This window comes from Sminthopsis crassicaudata, chromosome 1 (assembly GCF_048593235.1).
Source record: "Sminthopsis crassicaudata isolate SCR6 chromosome 1, ASM4859323v1, whole genome shotgun sequence".
Taxonomy (NCBI): domain Eukaryota; kingdom Metazoa; phylum Chordata; class Mammalia; order Dasyuromorphia; family Dasyuridae; genus Sminthopsis; species Sminthopsis crassicaudata.
The window spans coordinates 77628634-77649956 of NC_133617.1; the positions used below are offsets into that span (position 1 = coordinate 77628634).

A 21323-nucleotide genomic window follows, 5' to 3' on the forward strand; every position below is an offset into this window, starting at 1 on the left:
CCTTTAAATGATATTAGGATTGTTAGATCTGACAAGGTTACACCCCTGCTCAAGAAGCTTTGATGACTCCCCATTACTTCTAGAGTAAAATAGGACCTTTTCTGTTGGGCACCCAAACCCTTCACAATCTTTTCCAGGCTTATTATACATTACTCCCTCTCACACACTCACCATTCCAATTAATCTCTTTGCTCCTCTTGTATGTTACATTCTACCTCCTACTTGTGGCCTTTGTATAGCTGTCTCTTCACATTATACACTGTTCCCCTTCTTCACTTCTGCCTCTCGTCACCCCTGGTTCCCTTCACGACTCAGTTCTAGAGACAGCTCCTCCAGGAGGCCTGATTCCCCCATTTCTTAGCACTTTGTACCTCCCTTCTCCCTGAAAAGTCATTTTTATATATTCTGTATTTACTTCTCTGTGAATGTTTCATTTCCCTAAGAGAATATAAGCTTCTTGAAGACAGGAACTGTATTCTTTTTGTCTTTGTAGCCAGTCACTGTGGCTAGCCTGTAGGAAATGCTTAACAAGTGTTTCTGAGTAATCAATTATATTTACTTTAGAACATCTTTAGGGGGAGATTGGAAATGTTAGAGACTGGTTGAAAGGGGAAGTTTCGAGGTTTGGAGTCTGGAGGTTAAAATAATAACACGAGGTGGTGGCCATGGGGGATGCTCACTCTTGGGGTTGGCCAAGTGAAGGTCTCCTTGATGAACCCATGAGTGGAGGAACTCTAGGGAGTTCAAGGAAATATGTATTTTGAATCTTCTGCATGTGAGGCTAGTGACTGAGCCAGGGAAAGGAGGGAGAGATACCTAGAAGTAGGTTGAGCATCATGGTTCTCAGCCACAGAATTTAGACAGAGTGGACTTTAGAGGACATGTGGTTACCTGGCCACAGGTGTCTTAGCCAGGAGAAATTAGGCAGCCGCTATACAACTAGCCTTGCCAACTCAGACTACTGAGCAGGGGTGAGCGCTGCCTGTATATACACACAGTCCCCTTTTTCCTCCCTCTTAAGTCTTCCCTCACTTCCCTGCCCCCTTTGCCAATCTCTCTGCCCTAGAGGCCTGGAGATTGGTTCTGAGGAAGCAGAAATGTGTTGTTTCAGGGAACAGTGATGTTTGACGATGTAGCTGTGTATTTCACAAGGAAAGAGTGGATGTACTTGGACTCTCCTCAGAGGGCTCTCTACAAGGACGTCATGCTGGAGAATTATGGGAACCTGATCTGCCTGGGTAAGGTCACTCTCTGGAATCTGCCTTCCACCCCACCCCCAGCTCTGGGTTTTCTAGATTTCCCTTTTGTCAAGGGTTGTTAGGTTGTCCAGTAGCTCTGCTAGACTGCAATGGGGCCCTCAGAGCTCCTTTGTCCCTTTTGTACTCAGGGATGAGTATTTTTGCTTCCTGTGCTCCAGAAATAAGTCTGTCCTTTCTAAAAGGGTAAATGGGTAATTTCCTGGTACTGGGCCCGAGGCCTGCATTTTATTGTCTCAGTAGGAGCTCCTAAGACTTCCATCAGGGGAAGGGGATAAACATTTACATACTGTGTTGGGCACTGTGCTAAAGTACTTTACATGCTGTCTCTTTTGATTCTTTTGATTTGATTTTCACAACAACCCTGTGAAGTAGATGCTATAATTTTCCTCATTTTATAGTTGGGGAGATTGAGGGAAAAAGAAATTAAATGACTTGCTCAGCTTCACACAGGTTAGTAAGTGTTGGAGGCCAGATTGGAACGCAGATTTTCTAGCTGTAGCAACTAGCTGCCATATGTGTTAGGCTTTTAGCAGCATAACCTCTTGGAATAACATGCTCATTAGTAAAAGTTTCCTATATTCTCAGCATGTGAGAAGCAGTGGTTTTGCCTTCTATCTGTACTCAGATCTTCAGCGCCTTTGCTGGGTCAGACTTTGCTGGTAAAACCTAACTTTGCTGTCTTCTCATCGTGGCCTCTTATCATAGTCCCTTGTAGATCAGTGAACTAGGACTAAGTGTTGAGAATAATCTGAGTTCCACAACATGCACCAACCCAAGTCTTTCCTTTATCACAAGCAGGTTTTCCAGTCTCCAAACCAGACCTGATTTTCCATTTGGAACGAGGAGAAGAACCATGTAACCTGCAAGAGCAGGGTACTGAGGAAAGAGAGGACACCTGGAAAGACTTGAAAAGAGGTAAGTCAGAGGGAGAGAGACAGAGAGTGACAGAGACACAGAGAGATACACAGACAGAGAGAGACAAAGAAAGAGAGATAGAAAGACAAAGTGGGGGGGGAGGGAAGAGAGAGAGAGAGAGAGAGAGAGAGAGAGAGAGTATGTGTGAGTGGCAGCTATGTCGTCATCTTCCAGAACAATTATATTTGCTTTTGAGAAAATGGAGAGTTAAAAGAAAATCAAATGATGGGAAGTGGTCTTGAGTAATTATAGATTTGTCTAAGAGAAGTACAGGAATCTGGGGAACTTAGAAGGGATTTTACAAAAGAATCATTCTTATCAGGAATGCATAAATTAATAGCACTTTATTACTATATGTTTTAATTCACACAAGGGAAACTCAAGACTAAAAATAAAGCTCTTGACAAATGGAGAATGGAAGACGAAAGGCAACAAGGGAAGAATAATATGCCTAGTATAGTTGTTGGGGCACTGGGCAGGTAGATCTTTGGATCGTTGGCTGCCTCAGTGAGGCATCATCAGGATGCCTCAGTGTTGGTTCTTCAGAAAGCCTTCTCTGGCATTGGTGTACCCAGTTCCACCAAGGCTTCCATAACTTTTATTTAGTACAGAATGTCTGGTTTATCTATAGTACTTTTATACCAGGGAAGCTAAAAGTAATGGGCTTTGTGGGGAAGAAGAAAGTTCTTACTCAAATGAGTCCACTTTGTTTTCTGTCTGTAATGTTACAGAAGCTTTTAGGTGCTGGCTAATGCAAGAGGCTGTAGCTGAACCAAATAGGGAGTATAAGCATAGAGTATGAAAATTTCTAGGAAAAGATAGGAATTATTCGGCTCACTGCAGGTGTATTTTGTAAATCTTACAGAGAATCATGTAGGTTCTAGGAGTTTGGGGATAGTACACTAGGTCAGGGCTTAAACTTTTTCTATTTGAAACCACTTTTTACCTGAGAAATTTTTATGTGACTGCAGGTATATAGGTATATAATATAGGTATACAACTCAAACATTTATTGATAATAAATCATAAAGAATTTATTTCAAAACAATTCTTTGGTGTGTGTATAGATATACATATCTATACACACACATGCACACACACACACACACACACACACACACATATATATATAATTTTACTATTTGTTAAAGACAAAAGCAAATTTGCATACTAATAAGATGGATGTGCTTGTTTATTTTGCTTAAAGAACTAAATCTTGGTTGAGTATTTGATTCCAACTTTTTCTTGATTTCCACATTACGATACATGACGCCACATGGGGCTGTGACCCACAATTTAAGAAACTTTGCCCTAAGGCACTTAGAAACAGATAAGTGGTTCAGTGATAGAGCCCTGAGTCTAGTCAAGAAGACCTGAATTCAAATCCAGCCTCAGACACTTATTATCATGTGTTCTTGGGTAAGTCACTTAACCCCTATTTTCCTTAATCTACTGGAAGAAGGAGATGGCAGACCATTCTAGTATCTGCCAAGAAAACCCCATGGACAGTATGGTCCATGGATTTAAGAAGAGCCAGACACACCTAAATGACTGAACACAAGGCTACATTGGAAGGGGGTTGGGGTTACTAAGAATCACAGGGTTAGAGGGAACATAGAGATCATTTAATCCAATTTCTTCATTTTATGCATGAATAAATGGAGTACCTACTATGTTCAAAGCTCTGTGATAATTACTTGGAAGGGTGCAGAGAACTTTCTACCTTCACAGAGTTCATAGTTTTGTGGTAGTGAGTTAAGGTACATATATGACTCAATTATAAGATATATATTGAGTGCAGTGTGATATGCAAAACAGAGTACTAAGTGAACTCCAAGCAGGAATATAGGAAGACAGGACCTGGAAAAAGCTTAATCCCTTTCAATCAGGAAAGTAGCTTTGAAGTTGGGCTTGATAGATTGAGTAAGACTTTAGCAGGTTAAGTAGAGTTGGAAAGACATTTCAAGTTGAAGGAACAATGTGAACAAAGGAATAGAGGTGGAAAAATTCAGGATATATCTGTGGAATAAAGGATAATCCAGTGCATAGTAAGAAATACTCAGAATTTCTGGTGGAAAGGTAAGCATTGGGTTGTAGGGGACCTTTAAAGCCAAGAAAAGGAGTTTGAAAACAGTTAATAAATGCCTACTATGTCCACACTGGTGAAACAACATGATGCAGTGAAGAGAAGGCTAGCTTTGGAAACAAGAGAATCTAGGCTATATGAGCCTGGGCAGGTCAGTTAATCAAATAAACATTTATTAAGTGCCTGTTATATGCCAAACACTATACTCCTCAATGCCTAAGCAATTCTGTAGGATAGTGATATCAAAGGAACATGTGATCAAAGTAAAAGAATTATATTTCTTAAGATTATGCTGTGTGCTTCTAAAAAGTCTCTTGGTACTGGTAAAGGGGCAAAAAGTAAACTATTTGAGGCAGAAATATTGCTGAGAAATAATCCCTTAATAGAAGCTCAATATATAGCTTATAATTGAGAAGAAGAAATTGTAGCAAATGCTGTTGTCCAATGTTGGATTGTTTAGGAAAATAAGGATCTGCTTGCAGGCTGAGGAGAAGCAATCCAAGGGGTCTGTAACTTGGTGGAAAGGAATGGCTTTGAGCACAAATGGAGGTGATACTCCCAATGTCAGTGACATGAGAAAAGTTAATGTGACTAGGGAAAGGGCTACCTTATCATTGGTTTCCCTTCAAGGGATATAGCATATCTCAGGAGTACTAGATGATAAGCACCATAGAACCAAATAGAAGGAGCTCTTTACTTTGTGTCTAACTCTTGCTACCTGCAGTGTTTTCTCTGCCTTAGTCCATCATTCATACCTGTTTTTCTTCATTTATCTTATCTCAACATTTATCTACCCCCCTCCTCTCTAAATCTGTCTTTCTAGCTCTGTTTTTGCCTCTTTTGATTCTTATTCATCATGCCTCCCATCTCTGCTTCCCACTTTTTTCAACTAGCACCTCCTTTTTCTTTCTAGCTTTTGAAGCCAATTTTGAGGGGCTGTCAAAACCATCTGCTTCTTTTAGATCTCAATTTCAGTGATTATATTCTTCTAGGAGTTTCTTTCTCCCAGTACAGAAAACATTTTTGTTTATTGTTTCAGATTCTGAGATAGGGATTGAGAACAAGACACCTTATAAAAAAGAGAATATATCAGAAGATGTAGAATCACCTGGAGGGACTTCAGAAATACCTTTAAAAGATGCTTCTCGGGAACCTATTTTTGGAGGAGTTTGTGCATTTGGGGGAAAGTTAGAAAGTAACCAGGGAAATTCTGCTGAGGTAATACTGGAAAGATCTTTGATCCAGGAAAAAGGTTTCTCTGAAATGACTATGAACCACAGCAAAATCTCCACTGAAGAAAAAAATCAAGAATGTGGTGAATTTGGGAAAAACTTTGATCTGAATACAAATTTTGTTTTACACCAGAGTAATATTGTGGAGCAAGCCCATGGTTGTAATGCCTGTGGCAAAACTTTCAAATACAATTCAGATCTTATTCGACATCAGAGAATTCATACTGGAGAGAAACCTTATGGGTGTGATGAATGTGGGAAAGTCTTTAATCTTAATTCAGAACTTATTCGACACCAGAGAATTCACACTGGAGAGAAACCTTATAAATGTAAGGATTGTTGGAAAGGCTTCAGCCAGAGCTCCAATCTTATTCGACATCAAAGAATTCATACTGGAGAGAAACCCTATGAATGTAATGAATGTGGGAAAGGATTTGTCTGTAGCTCAGGACTTATGCAGCATCAGAGCATTCACACCGGAGAGAAGCCCTATAGATGTCATGAGTGTGGGAAAGCCTTCAGTCTGAACTCAAGACTTATTCGACATCAGAGGACTCACACTGGAGAGAAACCATATAAATGTAATGAATGTGGTAATGCTTTCAATCTAAATTCAGAACTGATTCGACATCAGCGCATTCATACAGGGGAGAAACCATATAAATGTAATGAATGTTATAAGGCTTTTAGTCAAAGAGCGAATCTTATTCAACATCAAAGAATTCATACTGGAGAGAAACCCTATGAGTGTCTTGAATGTGGGAAAAGCTTTAGCTGCAGCTCACATCTTATTCAGCATCAGAGAATCCATACTGGAGAGAAACCATATGAGTGTGATAAATGTGGTAAAGCTTTCAGTCAAAGCTCCCACCTTATTTTACACCAGAGATCTCATAATGGAGAGAAACCTTATAAATGCTATGAATGTGGAAAAGACTTCAGTTGGAGCTCGCAACTTATTCAGCATCAGAGAGCTCATACTGGAGAAAAACCCTATGGGTGTGATGAATGTGGTAAAGCCTTCAGTGTAAATTCACAACTTATTCGTCATCAGAGAACTCATACTGGAGAGAAACCCTATAAATGTAATGTTTGTGAGAAAGCTTTCACTCAAAGTTCCCACCTTATTCAACATCAAAGTATTCACATGGAAGAGAAACCTTATGAATGTTTTGAATGTGGGAAAGCCTTTAGTAGGAGTTCATCACTTAATCAACATGAGAAAATTCATACTGGAGAAAAACCTTATAGTTGCCAAGAGTGTGGAAAAGCCTTCAGTCAGAACTCACAGCTTACTAAGCATCAGAAAATTCATACTTGAGAGAAAATGGTTTTGAAAGTAGAAATGCTTTTATTTGGTGCTTACACATTCAAAAACAGAGCATTCCTATAGGAAAGGAAACTATAAAAATATAATATATATGGCAGAGTCTTTGGTGTCACTCCACTCTTATTCAGTGTATTTTTTCACCACTTGTCATCCAGTGAATATTCATTTCAAAAGGTGATGAATGTGAGAGATGTTAATGATATAGGATTAACAGGGTTTAGCAATTAGTCAGTTAAAAAGTGGCAGGGGAGAGGAAACAGTCCTTACAGTTTTTAGATGTGGATTTTTGGAAGAATAGTGGTATTCTCAATAGAAATAGAGAAGTTTATTGGAAGGATAGAGGAAAGATAATTGAAATCTGTTTTGGAAATGTTGAATTTGAGATGCATAAGACATCTAATTGGAAATGTCCAGTAGGCAATTAATTATTGATTGAAGACCAGAGCTCAATAAAGAGATTAGGACTAGATAATAAAGCTAAGAATCATTTGCAATAGAGGTGATGATTGAATCCATGATAGCAGATGAGACCTTCAGTTCAATAAACATTTATTATTAATATCTGCAATGAACAAGGTATTGGTTAAATACTGTCAAAGAGTTAAACATTCATCTGTCAGAATGGAGGTTTACAATCTGGACACAATATTCAAGATAATATTAAGACGTATTAAGTACTTACAACTGGAAAGGATCAAAGAAGTTTCATTAGAGAGAAGGTATTTTAGTCAAACCTTAAAGAAAAGCAAGGATTCAAAGAAGTTAGGGAGAATAAGAAGAGAGTATTTCCTAAGTACAAGGAATGACCTATGGCTTCTTTCTCTGTTAGGAAGGAAACCAAGGGGATATAATGATTATCCACCCTTGAAGCCTAATACAATTTATTTCTCCAGAATAAAAGAAAAAAAAGTTTGAGAGATGAATTATCATGTTTGAGGAATGGGTAGTAGTACTTACAAGATAGTGATTGTAAGGAAAGTTTTAGTCAGACATGTGGAATCTCTAAGAGCGTAAGGTCTTCACAACTCAGGACTATACTTCTTTAGAATTTATTAATATCAGATTAATTAGACATTCATTATTTTGGACCTACCTGCATGAAACAAACAGCTTTATTGGGGAGAAAATATTTATATTTAAAATTGTTATAATTAGGATGGACTTTTACACAATTGTGGAATTAAATCCAATTTTAAATATTTTGCTAAACTCTTATTCCTAGTTGTAGGACCTAAAGACGAAACAGATTATTTCCTCTCTCTATAATGAATTAACAGTTAAAAAGAGGTATCCAGAGCCCACTGAAGGAATGTGAAGTTTCTATCTCTTCATAGTTACCATTTCTCCTCTTTCTCCAAGACTTATTTTGCATGGCCCCAGAGGGCAGAATTATGAGTAATAAGAGGAAACTCAAATTTTAGCTCAAATTAAAACTCTTGAAATCAGAAACTTCCACTTTTGGTAGGTAGTGAGTTCCCCTTTGTTCAAGGTTTCCAAGAGGAAGTTAGAGGTCTGCTTGTTGGAAATATGGAGAAAATGTTATTTGAGGTTCTTTCTAACTCTGTTATTTTTCTGGTTCTCTAAAACTGCATCTTTTACTTAGTTGTGTTATTTTATAGGGAGCTTCAATAGATGGGATTCTTCCTTTCATTCATCTCTCCCTGTAGGTAGCAGAACTTATTTAGGAATCATAGGTTCCTAGCTCTCATCTTTGTGATCATCCATTTAAATCCAGGATTCTTTCTTTCTGGATATGTACCATATTTTTTTTTTTTTGGCTTGGAAGCTCTGGATTTTGACTATGATGTAGTTCTTGGGAGTTCTCATTTTGGAATTTCTTTCAGGAAGTAACCAGTGGGTGTTTCCCCTCCCCCTCATTTTCATTTTGCCCTCTGATTCTAAGAGGTCTGGGTACTTTTCTTTTATATTTTCTTATAATGTCACTCTTCTAAAACATACTTAATACCTGTGTAGATACAGAATATCTTGGTTCTTTTTTGGTCATGACTTCCAGGTATTCCCGTGATTCTTAAATGATATCTCTTTGATCTGCTTGCTAGGTTGGTGGGTTTTGCTATGAGATATTTTATATTTTCTTTTACCTTTTCTGTGATATGACTTTATTTTAGTATTTCTCATTGTCTTAAAGAGTCATTGTTTTCTTTTTGGTCTACTCTTATTTTCAGGAAGTTTGTTGCTTCAGTAAGCACTTATGCCAAACTATTAATTCCCTTCCCAGTTCTATATACCTATATCTCACTCATTTTCTAATTTTTTTCTCTAGTGCTTTCATTTCATTTACTAAAAAAAAGCATCTTTTTCTTTTTTTTTTTTTTTTCAGAATTTCTACTTGAATTTGTATCTTAGCTGTGTCTTTCTTTGAGGCCTTGCTTGTAATGTTTTGGAGTAATTCATTTCAGGATTTGTGTCTTGAACATCTTTATAATTTTTTTAATAGTTGGATTATTTTTCTTCCCTCCCCCACCCTATTTTTTAGTATACTCCTTACCTTTGGACTTTATGTTAGGATTGAGCTCTGCATATCTCTGGAAGGAATGTTTGTGCTATTCTTCTCTTGCTTTCTTAGGGTTTATTGAATGTTGTGTTATTCTAGGATTTTAAGGGCAGCTCAGGTTGGGGATTTGTGAACTTTTTATGCTCAAAATTCTATTGTTGTGCTTCTATTTTGAGTTCTGTAGTCTTCATTTTGGTCTGGGATTTTATCCTAGTTATTTCACTATACCCTTTAGCCTAAGTTGGAGTCTGGAACTGAGATCCTTCTCTGCTCCTTAACCACTATTACCTTTTCCATCCATCCCATAAAGATAATTCAAATTAAGAAACAATTAACATACTCATATTAGAGCATTGGACCTGGAGACAAGAGGACATGAGTTCAAATATGACATTTAACAAGCTGGGTGACAGGGGCAGCTAGGTGGCGCAGTGGATAGAGCACCAGCCTTGAATTCAGGAGGACCTGAGTTCAAATCTGGTCTCAGACACTTAACACTTCCTGGCTGTGTGACCCTGGGCAAGTCACTTAACCCCAGCCTCAGGGGGAGGAAAAAAACTAAGCTGGGTGACTCTGCTCAAAACACTTAATCTCTGCTTGCCTCAGTTTCCTCATCTGTACAATGAGGATAATAAAGCTCCTATTTCCCAGGGTTGTTATATAAAATCATTAGCACATAGAAGGCACTATATAAATGTTAACTATATTTATTATTAATAAAATAAGGCAAAAAACCTTTGACAAGGCATATCACTCATTTATTTAGTACTTATTAATACTAAATATTAAAAAAGACAGTGTGGTAATCATGGTTATTCAGCTACTTCTATTTTACTCTCATCCTACTATGGACCCTTTCCCCAGATAAGTTTCTCAAGAATAAATGTTTTTCCGTTCTGGGAAGCAGTAATAAGCAATCTATAATGTTCTTTATCCTTTTGTTAGTCTTAAGCCAGAGATAATGCTTCTGGCAAAACATCTTGATATTAGAATCTTTCTTTTTATTTCTTCTCTGGGATGTTTCTCTCCAAGTTGCTTTTTACTCAATTGTACTTCTAATAAATATAAATAAATTGAAGCATATTTATATAGCATAGTGCCTGACACATAGTAGACACTTAATAAATGCTTATTGAGGGACTGACAAAGTAAACATTCAAAACAAAGAGAGAGAATCTTCCTTATATTCAGAAGAAAAAGTTTCAGGTTTCCATGTGGAAGCTCAAGGGGGATAAGGAGGTAAAGGATTATCATCTTGGTCATCTATTGGGATGGAAAGTGGATTTTGATAATACTAATTCTGTCATGACCCAATGAATGCCAGAATGGCCCAAGTACCCTCTCTCTGACTTTCATATTTCTCTTTCTGTTTGTGGAAGTTGCCCCTGCCTATACTTCTAGTCTCTGAACTCTGTACAATTTCTTATAGATTTTTTTTTCTCCATTTCCATGCTTTGTTTCTTGGATTCAGGGAAATGACTCTTCAAGGTTACTCATATGACTTCTTTTTCTGATTCATTAAAGGTACTACTACATAATAGAGAACCTCTTTTAAGATCACATCTTTTACAGTTTAACATTTCTAATCTTTTTCCATGATTTCATCTTCAGCTTACACTAATAAAACTTGATAAAGTATAGGCAAAAAAGGATGTTTTAAAATGGGATTAAAAAGTGTATAAACCCCAAATCTAGCATTATATTCAAAATATCAAAACAAGGTTAGGATGCTCCCTTTTTCTGCCATCATTTGATATAGTTCTAGAAATGCTAACAATAGCAATAAGACAAGAAAAAGATTTTAAAAACATAAATAGGTAAAGAAGAGACAAAACTATGCCTGTTTGAAAATAACATGCTTTTTTTTCTTCTTCTCAGAAAATCCTTTGAGAATCAGCTAAGAAAGTAAAAAACAATAGCTTTGGTAAAGTTTTAGATACCACAATACCCTTCCTGCTTCCCCTTCTCAACAAACCCCAAAACATTTCTATGTATCAAAAACAAAATCTGAGGGACAAGAATGAAAAAAGGAAGTCCAATTCAAAATAATTACAAAATGCATAAAATAACTTGGAAATCATTGTACCAAAGCACATTTGGTACCTGAACAGATATAACTTATAAGAACCACTCTTTCAAGAAATAAAGAACAATCAATATATTCAGCTCTTGTGGCTGTGCTATGCTACAAAACAGTGCTACTAAAATTGGTTTATAAGTTTAGTGCTCTCCTATTTAAACTATTAAAGGGATACTTTGCAGAGCTTGACAAAATGATAATAAAACTTATTTGGAGGGGGAAAAAAGATCTGGAATATCAAGGGAAATAATGGAAAAAAGATAAGAATGAAAGAGGAATATCACTTCCAGATCTCAAAATATAATGTAAAGCAATCATCAAAATAATTTGCTACTTAGCAGACTAGAACAGTCAAAAAAAGGAAGAATTAAAAATAGCCTAGTGTTCAATAAAGCTGAAATGAATTACTTATGAAAAAACTTATTTGACAAAAATTGGTAGGAAACTGAAAAGCAATATAGCAGAAAGTAGGTTTAGACTGACATCATATACCATAATCAACATGAGTATATGACTTGGATATTAAAGATCATAACATAAAAAATTAGAAGACAGTCAGATTTTCCATAGACTTTCATAACATGTGGAGAGAGGTTGAATTCTTCAAGAGAGAGAGGCAATTACAAAAGACAAAATAGTTGATTTTGTTCATGTGAAATTGAAGTTATTCTATGAAGAAAATTAAAACAATTGGAGAAGTTAGTCAATTGGGGAAATTTTTTCTTATGAGCATTTATATGGCATTCTATGTTTTGCAAAATTTTATATATATATATATATATATACACATATTTACTAAGGATATACACTAAAGTTATACATACATGCATAAATGTGAACATATACATACATACATGTACACACATACATAGTATGTTAATATATATTATATGTGTATATTATATGTGTGTGTGTATATATATACACCCATGTATAATCTTACTTGATCCTCACGACAACCCTGGGAAGTAGATGCTTTTATCATCATGCCCATTTTGTTGAAAAAAAAACACAACGCAGAAGTAAGATAATTTGTTCAGAGTAATACAATTAGGAAGTGTCTGAGGCCAAATTTAAACTCAGATCTTCCTGATTCCAGGCCTAGTGCTCAATCCACTGCACCACTCAGCCACTGCTATAAACTTATTAGAAATTAAGGACCACAGGTCATTCCTCAGTAGATATATGATCAAAGAATATGAATAAACAGTTCTCAAAATAATTACAAACTATTAACCATCATAAGAAAAATGACTTTAAATCACTAATAAGGAAAACACAAATAAAAAACCCCATAAATATAACAAAAGAAAGTATCAGTGTTTAAGATGATGCAGAAAGACAAGACACAATAGTGCCATGTTGTTGTATCTGGAAATTTGACCAAAATTACTGGAAAAAGAGCAAAAAAAGCGACTAAAATGTTCATGAACTTTGACCTAGTGACTTCTGGGCATATACTGCTTCCAAGTTAGACTCTTTCTTGCTCCAGAAGTCAGTGATGAAATTGATGGTCTCAAATACACCAAAATCTTTGCAGCAACACTTTTAATGGCATCAAAAAAATGAAAACAAATTAGATACATATTGAGTAGGGAATGGTTAAATATATTGTAAGTGAATATTACTGTGCTATAAGAAATGATGAATATAATATAGAGAATCATGGGAAGACAAATTTAATTTGATACAAAAGGGAAATGAGCAGAACCAGGAAAACAATGTGCACAATAACTACATCAATGTCAACTAAAAGAACAACAAAATTATGGCAAAATTATAATGATCATTCTAGGTCTCAAGGAAGAGATGTGAAAACATCTTTCCTTCTTTGGAAAGGTAGGGATCATAGCTATAGAAAAGTGCATACATTTGATATCTGACTTTTTTGTTATATTGCTAAATGTGGCTAATTTTTTTTTCTTTTAAAATAAAAAGTGGCTACTGGAAAGGTCAGAGAAAAAGAAGTGGGATGTGTAGATGATGTAAAAAGATAAGATGATATAAAAATTTAAAATTAAATAAAAATTATTTCAAGTATATTTAAAAATGATTCTTAAAAAAAACTTTATTGATATATTTTCTTTATGTCATAGTTAGGTTATACTGCCCACCCCTATGGTAGCCTTCCATTATTACAGAGGAAACCTAACTACAGAGCAAGCAGATTTGAAAATATTTGCAACGTTCCATGCCTGTGATGCTCATTTCTTTCCTTCTTTTTGTGGTTGTTGAGGCAATTGGGGTTAAGTTACTTGCCTAGGATCTTGCAGCTATTTGAAGTCACATTCTCCTGAGTCCAGGAGCAGTGTTCTACCAACTGCACCACTTAGCTGTTCCCTGCTCATTTTTTAATCAATCAGTTCACAAATAAACTACTATGTGTCAGGAAATGTAGTAGGCAATGGGGATTCAAATACAATGAGTAGAACATGCCTTAGATACAAGGAATTTACCTACATAACAGGGCAAGATTGGACATTAATGGTGTTTGTTGTTTTGCCAGGATTCTGTTTGTGATCTGCATCTTTCTCCTAATGTTTTGCAAATGCATTTGTCCTCTAAATTGGCATTCCATGTTTTTTTACTTTTCCAGGTCTTTAGTACCTGAAATACTTTTTAGGCCCTCTTGCCCTCACTAATAAGTTAAACTATTATAAAAATTGAAGATAAGTAAGTTGATCTCTTTATCCATATTCACAGACCACTTTTTAGAGTCAACACCTTACTTGAATAGATCAAGCTGAAGCTGTTAAAAACTGTATAATATTTTATCATTATCCTTTTTGGTTTGATTTTTCTCTTTTGCTCCAACTGGATAATGGTCTGACTAAAAACAAATAGCAGATTCCTAAATTACTGCCTTATAGGAAACTTATGATGTTTCATGCATGCCATTTTTGTCATCTTCATCAGTCTCTTATAGTATTCAGGATGTATAGTAATGAAACTTATGAGTAATCTGCAGATCTTTACATTTTTATTTTTTAATCTTGAATCATATTTTCTTTTAAAAATATCTCATTGACGACTTTTATCTTTGCATCAGTTATTTCAGCCTTCCTGCATAAATGACAAAATATTTTCCTCTGTGACAAAGTACATATAACTTTGGTTTTGTTTATATGATCCTAGGCATTGTGTATATTATTTTCCTTATTCAGCTTACTTCACTATATTTGTTCACATACATTTTTCTCATATTTTTCTGAATTTTTCATATTTGTTATTACTAAAGGTAAGATTCCATAATTTATTCAGTTATTCTCCAACAGTATTTTGCTTCAGCAAAGAGAGCTGCTATGAAAGAGAGATGCTATATTTGGGATCTTTCTTTTAACCTTGCGCTCCTTGGTGTGTGTGTGTGTGTGTGTGTATATATGTATATATGTCTCTTTTCATGAGTGTGAAATGAAATCTCAGAGGTATTTAATTTTTTCATTTCTCTTATTATTGATGGTTCTCTAGAGAAATCTTTGATATAATCGCTGCCGGTTAGCAACTCTTTGAAAACAGTTCAGGACATTTGGCTACATACATGTCTAATGGGAAAACAAGCCCAATTGCTAAATGCAATTTAGTACAGTGCCTGGCACATAGTAGGCACTTAATAAATGCTTATGGTCTCACTGATTGAACGGCCCTTCCTCAGGCCTCAGAAACTGAGTGCAGAGTCCAGAAAAATAGATGGGAAAGTCTCGGGAAACGTTGGCTAGGGAGGGGTGAGAGCAAGGCTGTGGACTGGGTGCCGAAATCAGCGAGAGACAGAGAGTGGCCAGGAGTGGCTGGTGCCCGGGGGAGGGGGGGTGGTTCAGGAGAGCCTGCTAAAGTAGCACGACGAGAATTTCTAGGGAGATGAGGTTAAAGAAAGTCAGGACTCCCCGTATGCTCCAGCGGGCTTGCCTGGCCCGGCTGCTCACATTCTGCCAAGAGTCTGAGCACGTGGGGGAAGGGAAGGCGGGGCTCGGGCTCCGGCAACAAGACTGCCCCTTTAGTCCCGCCCCCTAGGGGTGGAGCCTGCTGGTACATATTGGAGTGGGCGGGGCTCCCTTGCTGAGGGGCCGGGATAGGAGGTGGGAAGGACGGGTCAACTGGTGGAGCAGCCACCGAGAGAGGAGTCCTCCTGGTTCCTAGAGCGGGCCCGGAAGTGCCTCGAAGGTCAGGTGAGACTTCCCCCTTCCGTGATGATTTCCGTGGAGTCGTGGTCCCAGGGTTACGGTTCCCCTGTACAGGTCCACTCCTTGGGCCGTCCCGGTGAGGCCGCCCTCTCAGGCCGCAGCCAAGGGTGAGTCCGGCTCCGGAGAGGGTAAAGGGCAGAGTGAGGCATCGTGTGCCCAGGAACTACCCCGAGGTGGAGTCTGGAAACCCTGGCGAGGCCGAGCGCCCTCCTGCCGCCCGCAGTGATCTGTCGTTCCCGGGGTTTAATTAGCGCTCGCCGTGGGTGAGACTCGGGGCGTGATCGGAGACAGAAACGCGTCTGTTGGGCGGGGAAACCGTGAACCGAGGGGAGTAAACTAAGCAGAGACCAAGCAGCTTACAAATAACCCCTAACAAAAGTCGCCGCGGCCGTCCTGTCCGAGGTGCCTCTTGGGTAGCGTCTGGAGGAAGCTGAGGATCTAAGAAGTGCGGAAGAGGAGAGACGTGCTCGGCCCGGAGGACTGACGTACACTAGCAGTCAGCATTTATTCAGCTTTAGCCAATGTCTGTCAGCCTTTAATCCCTCATTTAGCATTTTATTAAGGCCAAAAGCTACTTGCAGCTCTCTAGGAGGAGACTGCAGGGCAACAACTTTGTGTAACAGATAAAAATCACCGAGGCCAGAGCTGGGGCGTGTCCCGGGGCAGGAAGCTGGCAGAATGACAGGTGGAGCTCGTGGTGGAAACTAGTTAAACTGATCTTGGAAAAATGAGCTGGAAGCTTTCAGTGCCATGTATTCCGTTATATGCCAGACAGATGAGAGGCATAGATGAGATCGGTTCCGTTATTTAGAAATGCCAGTTTGGCAGCTCGGAGGAACAGTTAAGCTATTGGATTAGTCCGGGGAGAAAGGGTGAGAATCTGAAGGAGGCTGGTAATTGTGTGAGAGGAGAGGGGGATGATTTAGAGAGAAGTGAAGGAGAGAGAGAGAGAGAGTCTCTACTCACTGAAGCTCTTTAATTGTCTGACTAAAATCTGAGATCTGCAGCGCGCCTTGGGACAGGCTGTCTGTTCTAGAAGTGTGGGATTTCAGCGGCCGGAGAGATTGTCGTGGTGAAACGTGGCCTTGTTCTGCTCAGTATTTTTATTAGTGACTTATGTCACGCTTATTCAATCTGTAGCCAACACAGAATCAAGAAGCCAACATATGTAATTAACAAGGGCAAAATAAAAAGTATTTAGGTAAAAAAATTAATTACACAAGCACAGCATACAGGGACTCCTTAGGTTGATGGGCCATGTGAAAAAGACCTCAGTCTTAGCGTTTAATATCAGTTATCAAGGAGATATGCCTGGGAGGTCGAGAATTCTTGGAAACACTGGAAGTAGTGGAGTAGAGACTTGATAGAAATCTATTTAGAAGAAAGTTTGTAGAAGGGTAACCTGTCTTGGGAGGAAGGTTTTCCTATATGAATCCTGAGACCTTCCAATTCTGAGATTCTATTACAAATGTAACAGAAATTAAATCATTTTCTGGTGTCTGTAGTTGGTGGATTGTGTTTAGTGGATAAGTACATGCTAAACATCCTCTGCTGAGAAAATCCAGATGCTTTCCAGGTTTGGGTTCACAGAAAGACCAACAGGTTTCGTAGGTATGGAGGCCAAAGATTGACATGTGTGTTGAGATGGCCATGCCTTCTAAATGCAATTTTCATATTTTCTCCTCTATATTCTATATTAAGTTATAATTCCCACCCTCCTGCAAGATCCATTATGAAAAATGCAGCTCCTTGGTAGATGTTTTAAAAGCTGCTGTATGAGAGAAGGAACATTGATTTTGGCATACTTCTTAATAATAATCTAGTCCTGGTTCAAGTGCTAGTGAAAGATAAAGGGATGTGGTTCCTCAGCATCTCTCACAGTCCAGAAATGGGTAACATTGATGTAGGGTGTAGAGAACCAAATAAACTCATTGCATATTCTCCAAGAGTGCTCTTTTAGACCTCAGGCCCTATTGCTGACATAAAGGAAATCTTCAGGAATCAGATTTGGATTCTAATCAGGAGACTATCCATTGGCCAATGAGGATTTTTACTCTCCTTTCTCCTTTGTAAATTTATTTCTAAAGTTTGAGGGGAATTAGAATTGTGATTTGGGGAATTTTCTACATAGGATACTTATCTTAGGCATCTCACAGGTTTTTGGATTTGAAGCTGAAAGAGACCTTAGATAATCTCTATCTCAGTTTGCTTATTGTGAGGATTAAGATATTTAGACCCAGAGGTGAAGTGATTGCTGGGGTTATTTATCTTGAGAGTAGCAAAACCAGGATTCAGACTACAAGTCTTTTCGATTTCAAGTCCATTGCTTATTTATGATATTGGAGTTTATTAGTTTGATACCTTAGCTTACTCTGACAGCCTGCTCTGACTTGGCACTAGGAATATGGTTTAGCTTTCTACAGTAGGAAAAATAATGACTACTTTTACTAGTTGGTAGATTTATGGATGAGTAGCAAAGAAACTTTAAGAATTAGTGGAGTCCCAATTGCATGAAGCCCTTCAGCACAGTTATATTTTGAGAGAGAGGCTTTGAATTAAGGGAATATAGCTTTTATCTTACAGGGCAAATGACTGAACTAAGCATTTTGGAAGTTTGTTGAGATCATAGAATTGAAGAAGGCAGAAATAGAAAAAGTAAGTATAGTTACTAGTAGGCAGATGTCTCTTAGATACAGGAAAAACTCGTTAATAGTTTTAAATATTCAAAAGTTGAATGAACTTCCTCAGTACATTCCCTATTATTGGAGCTTTTATTCTACTCCAAACTTGGCTAACCTATGTCCTGCCATTTGGAGCAGGTAATTGAGAACCTAATTGAAATGAAGAATTGTGGGTATCCTGGAAAGGTTCTGGGAAACAGTCTGTATCTTGGACCAGCCATAGGTATGAGAATCAGAAGTTAAAACAGAGGTAAGGGAGTCTAAGGATTAAATCAAGGTAGAAGAAAGCAGAAGTGAGGGAAAGCAATGGAATCATGATGGCCAAAGTCAGACAAAGGTACAGAATATAGAAGGGGCAGTATTAGTGATCATCAGCATTCAGTCTACAAATACTATCTAAGCACTTATTTTGTATAGATCTGCACAAATCCTTCTCTAATTCCTCAATTTGTAGGAGAGTTGAAATTCTCAAAAGAATTGTCAGTTTTACCTAGTTGGAAAGGCTTTGTGTTCAGCAATGGACTGTATGTCTCCATTCAAGAACCAGCTTTGCAGAGAGTCAAGTCTCACTGCCAGTGTTGATTATTAGGGAATGAGGACTCCCTTTTCATACTGTCTTCCATCCTCATCCCCCATAGTGCATAAATATACTTAGCCAAAGAATTGAGGAAAAGTTGGAAGGATGACACTGATTTTTGATTTACTAAAGAATCTTACATAGGATATTATACAGTGTTGTGGATAGGAAAGAAATGGACATCATCCCTACCCAGAAGGGACTCAAAATTTGATTGAAAAGATAAAAAAGAAAACCTTTTATGCAAGGCAAAAAAGTGAAATAATAGAACTGAATTCAAACACAATACTATGGGAGATGAGAAGCCAGGGAAGTTTTGGTTGGATTGATTCAGAAATCCTTTGTGGAAGAGATAGAGTTTCAGCCCGGCTTGAAGGATTTCATAAGTGGAGATGCAGGGAGGGCCATGTTACAGCCCAAGAAAGTGGTATGACCATAGCCAGGGAAAACAGGAAGCCATTAGATATGTTTGGAGCACATTTGATTGAAGCATAAGGATTGTCTACAGTCCTCTCCCTCCATGCCCTTGTATTTGAATTGATCTCTAAAAGATTTTTAAGAATTCAACAAGTTGGGTATGGGTGTGTGAGGACATTATGAACAATGTGAACAAAGTTGAGTTAGGCTACAACACAGGAACTGAAGAATATATGATGAGAATATAGTATGAGATGAGGTAGAGTTGAGACATTGTGAAGGGCACAGATGTTTGAACTTGACTTTGGAGTCAATAGGTGGAAGAATTTGAATAAAGCAATGACTTGCATAGTATCTATGCTAAGGAATAATTTTTCCATACTATAAAAGATGAGTTAGAAGGAGAGAAAGTATGTCCCCTCTAAACTTTTATCATTCAATTAAATGAATCTAAATGATTTTTATCTGTTCTTATAGGAAACCTTTCATTTCCTTAATCTCATTCTCTTGATTTTAAATTGGCCTATTCAAAACTCCAGTGAATATTCCCTGAGATCTAGGGTTGAGACTTTCTTCCACTTTCCTAATATTTTCCCAGTGCTCTACTTCTTCTCTTTGCCCTCTTCCCTTCTATAAATATAGTAGGAACTTGTACAGCATCAGATCTCAATCCATGTCTTTTCCCTTTACCAAGACTGTCTGGTTTTTCATCATACCAGGCAGGGCAGAGTTGCAGCACTCTCTGAGGAACAACAGGACCTGTTGTTTCAGGAGGCTGTGACATTTGAAGACATGGCTTTGTATTTCTCAAGGAAGGAATGGACATATCTGGATCCTGACCAGAAGGCCCTCTACAGTGATGTGATGCTAGAGAATTATGGGAATGTGGTGTTCCTGGGTAAGGATTCTGCAGATGTTAAAAGCTGTGGAGTTCCTCGAAGAGTTAATTAAATTAACTCAGGATCCAGAGCCTCCTCAATCCTTTGAATCTCAGAGACAAGATGTTTTTGCTTCCTCTTATGAACTGACGGATATCTCTGGTATAGGAACAGTTGCTTTTTAGATTCTCAGAAGCATGTCCTTATTAGCTGAATTTCCTATACTAAATTACCCTACTCTCTATTGTTCATCCTTGCATTTGGCAATATTAATGAAGTCCATATTTATGGGCCTTTTCCTGTCCTCCCAGTAGAGCTGGACCAAAGGAGCTTGTTGTCATATTGTACTCAGATCCGTGGCTCCTTTAATTTATTAGTCATCCCTCCTTTCTCTCTCCTATCATCCCACCTCTCAAAACTGTTCAAAGGTGCTTTTTCGGCATGTTCTGTCTCAGCATTTCCTTCCTTTCCTAGGTTACCTGTTTCTTCCTTATTGAGGGGGCTAAGATTGTATGCTCTGTAACTAATTCTAAGCCCAAAGCAACACATCCTGTTTCCTTCTCTATGAGCAGGATTTCAAGTCTCCAAACCTGAGCTGATTTTCCAACTGGAGCAAGAGGAAAAACTGTGGGCCCTTGATCTACAGAGAACTAAGAAAAGAGAGGAGATCCTGAGAGACTTTGGTAGAAGTGAGAGAGGGACAAGTGAATAGTTGTCTTTTCTTATCAACTCTGAAAATACTTAGATATTCCAGGCACTGCTGTAGAGAAAGCATAAAGATGGGAGAGGGGAAGTAGCAGCTCTGGAGATAGGCACAAAGAGTTGCAAGGACAAATGAAGTGGGGAAGTATCCACATGGTGAAAATTTTGAAGACCATCAGCAGAACTTTGAACTTGGTTAAGATGTAAAAAAATACATGTCAGTGTCTGCTCTCAAACAGAGGAAGATGGCTGCAGCCAGCACCATGGGCTGAAATATTGATTTTGATGTGAAGGTAGTGATAAACCAGATAGTAAAAATAGGACTTTTTATTTTTCTTGATACATTTTATCTTAACAAAGTAGGTTAATCAAAATCATTTAATCATTTTAAAGCCCTTAAATAACTGTAACATGCACACGCACACGCACACGCACACACACACACATATACATACATATATATATATGTATGT

At 37.9% G+C, this 21323-nt stretch overlaps 1 protein-coding gene across 2 annotated transcripts in view; it reads left to right on the forward strand.

Annotated features, from left to right (window-relative positions):
- Positions 1-21323, forward strand: part of LOC141540109 (uncharacterized) — a 35982-nt gene that overhangs the window by 7966 nt on the left and 6693 nt on the right. The window contains exons 4-7 of one of the 2 annotated variants that reach the window (XM_074263769.1): positions 1112-1238; positions 2055-2174; positions 5300-6782; positions 17800-17809. In XM_074263769.1, the coding sequence (XP_074119870.1) occupies positions 1112-1238; positions 2055-2174; positions 5300-6782; positions 17800-17809 (1740 nt within the window). Of the gene's footprint in view, positions 1-1111; positions 1239-2054; positions 2175-5299; positions 8020-17799; positions 17810-21323 lie in introns of those variants that run through there. The other variant, XM_074263759.1, reaches the window with a different exon arrangement.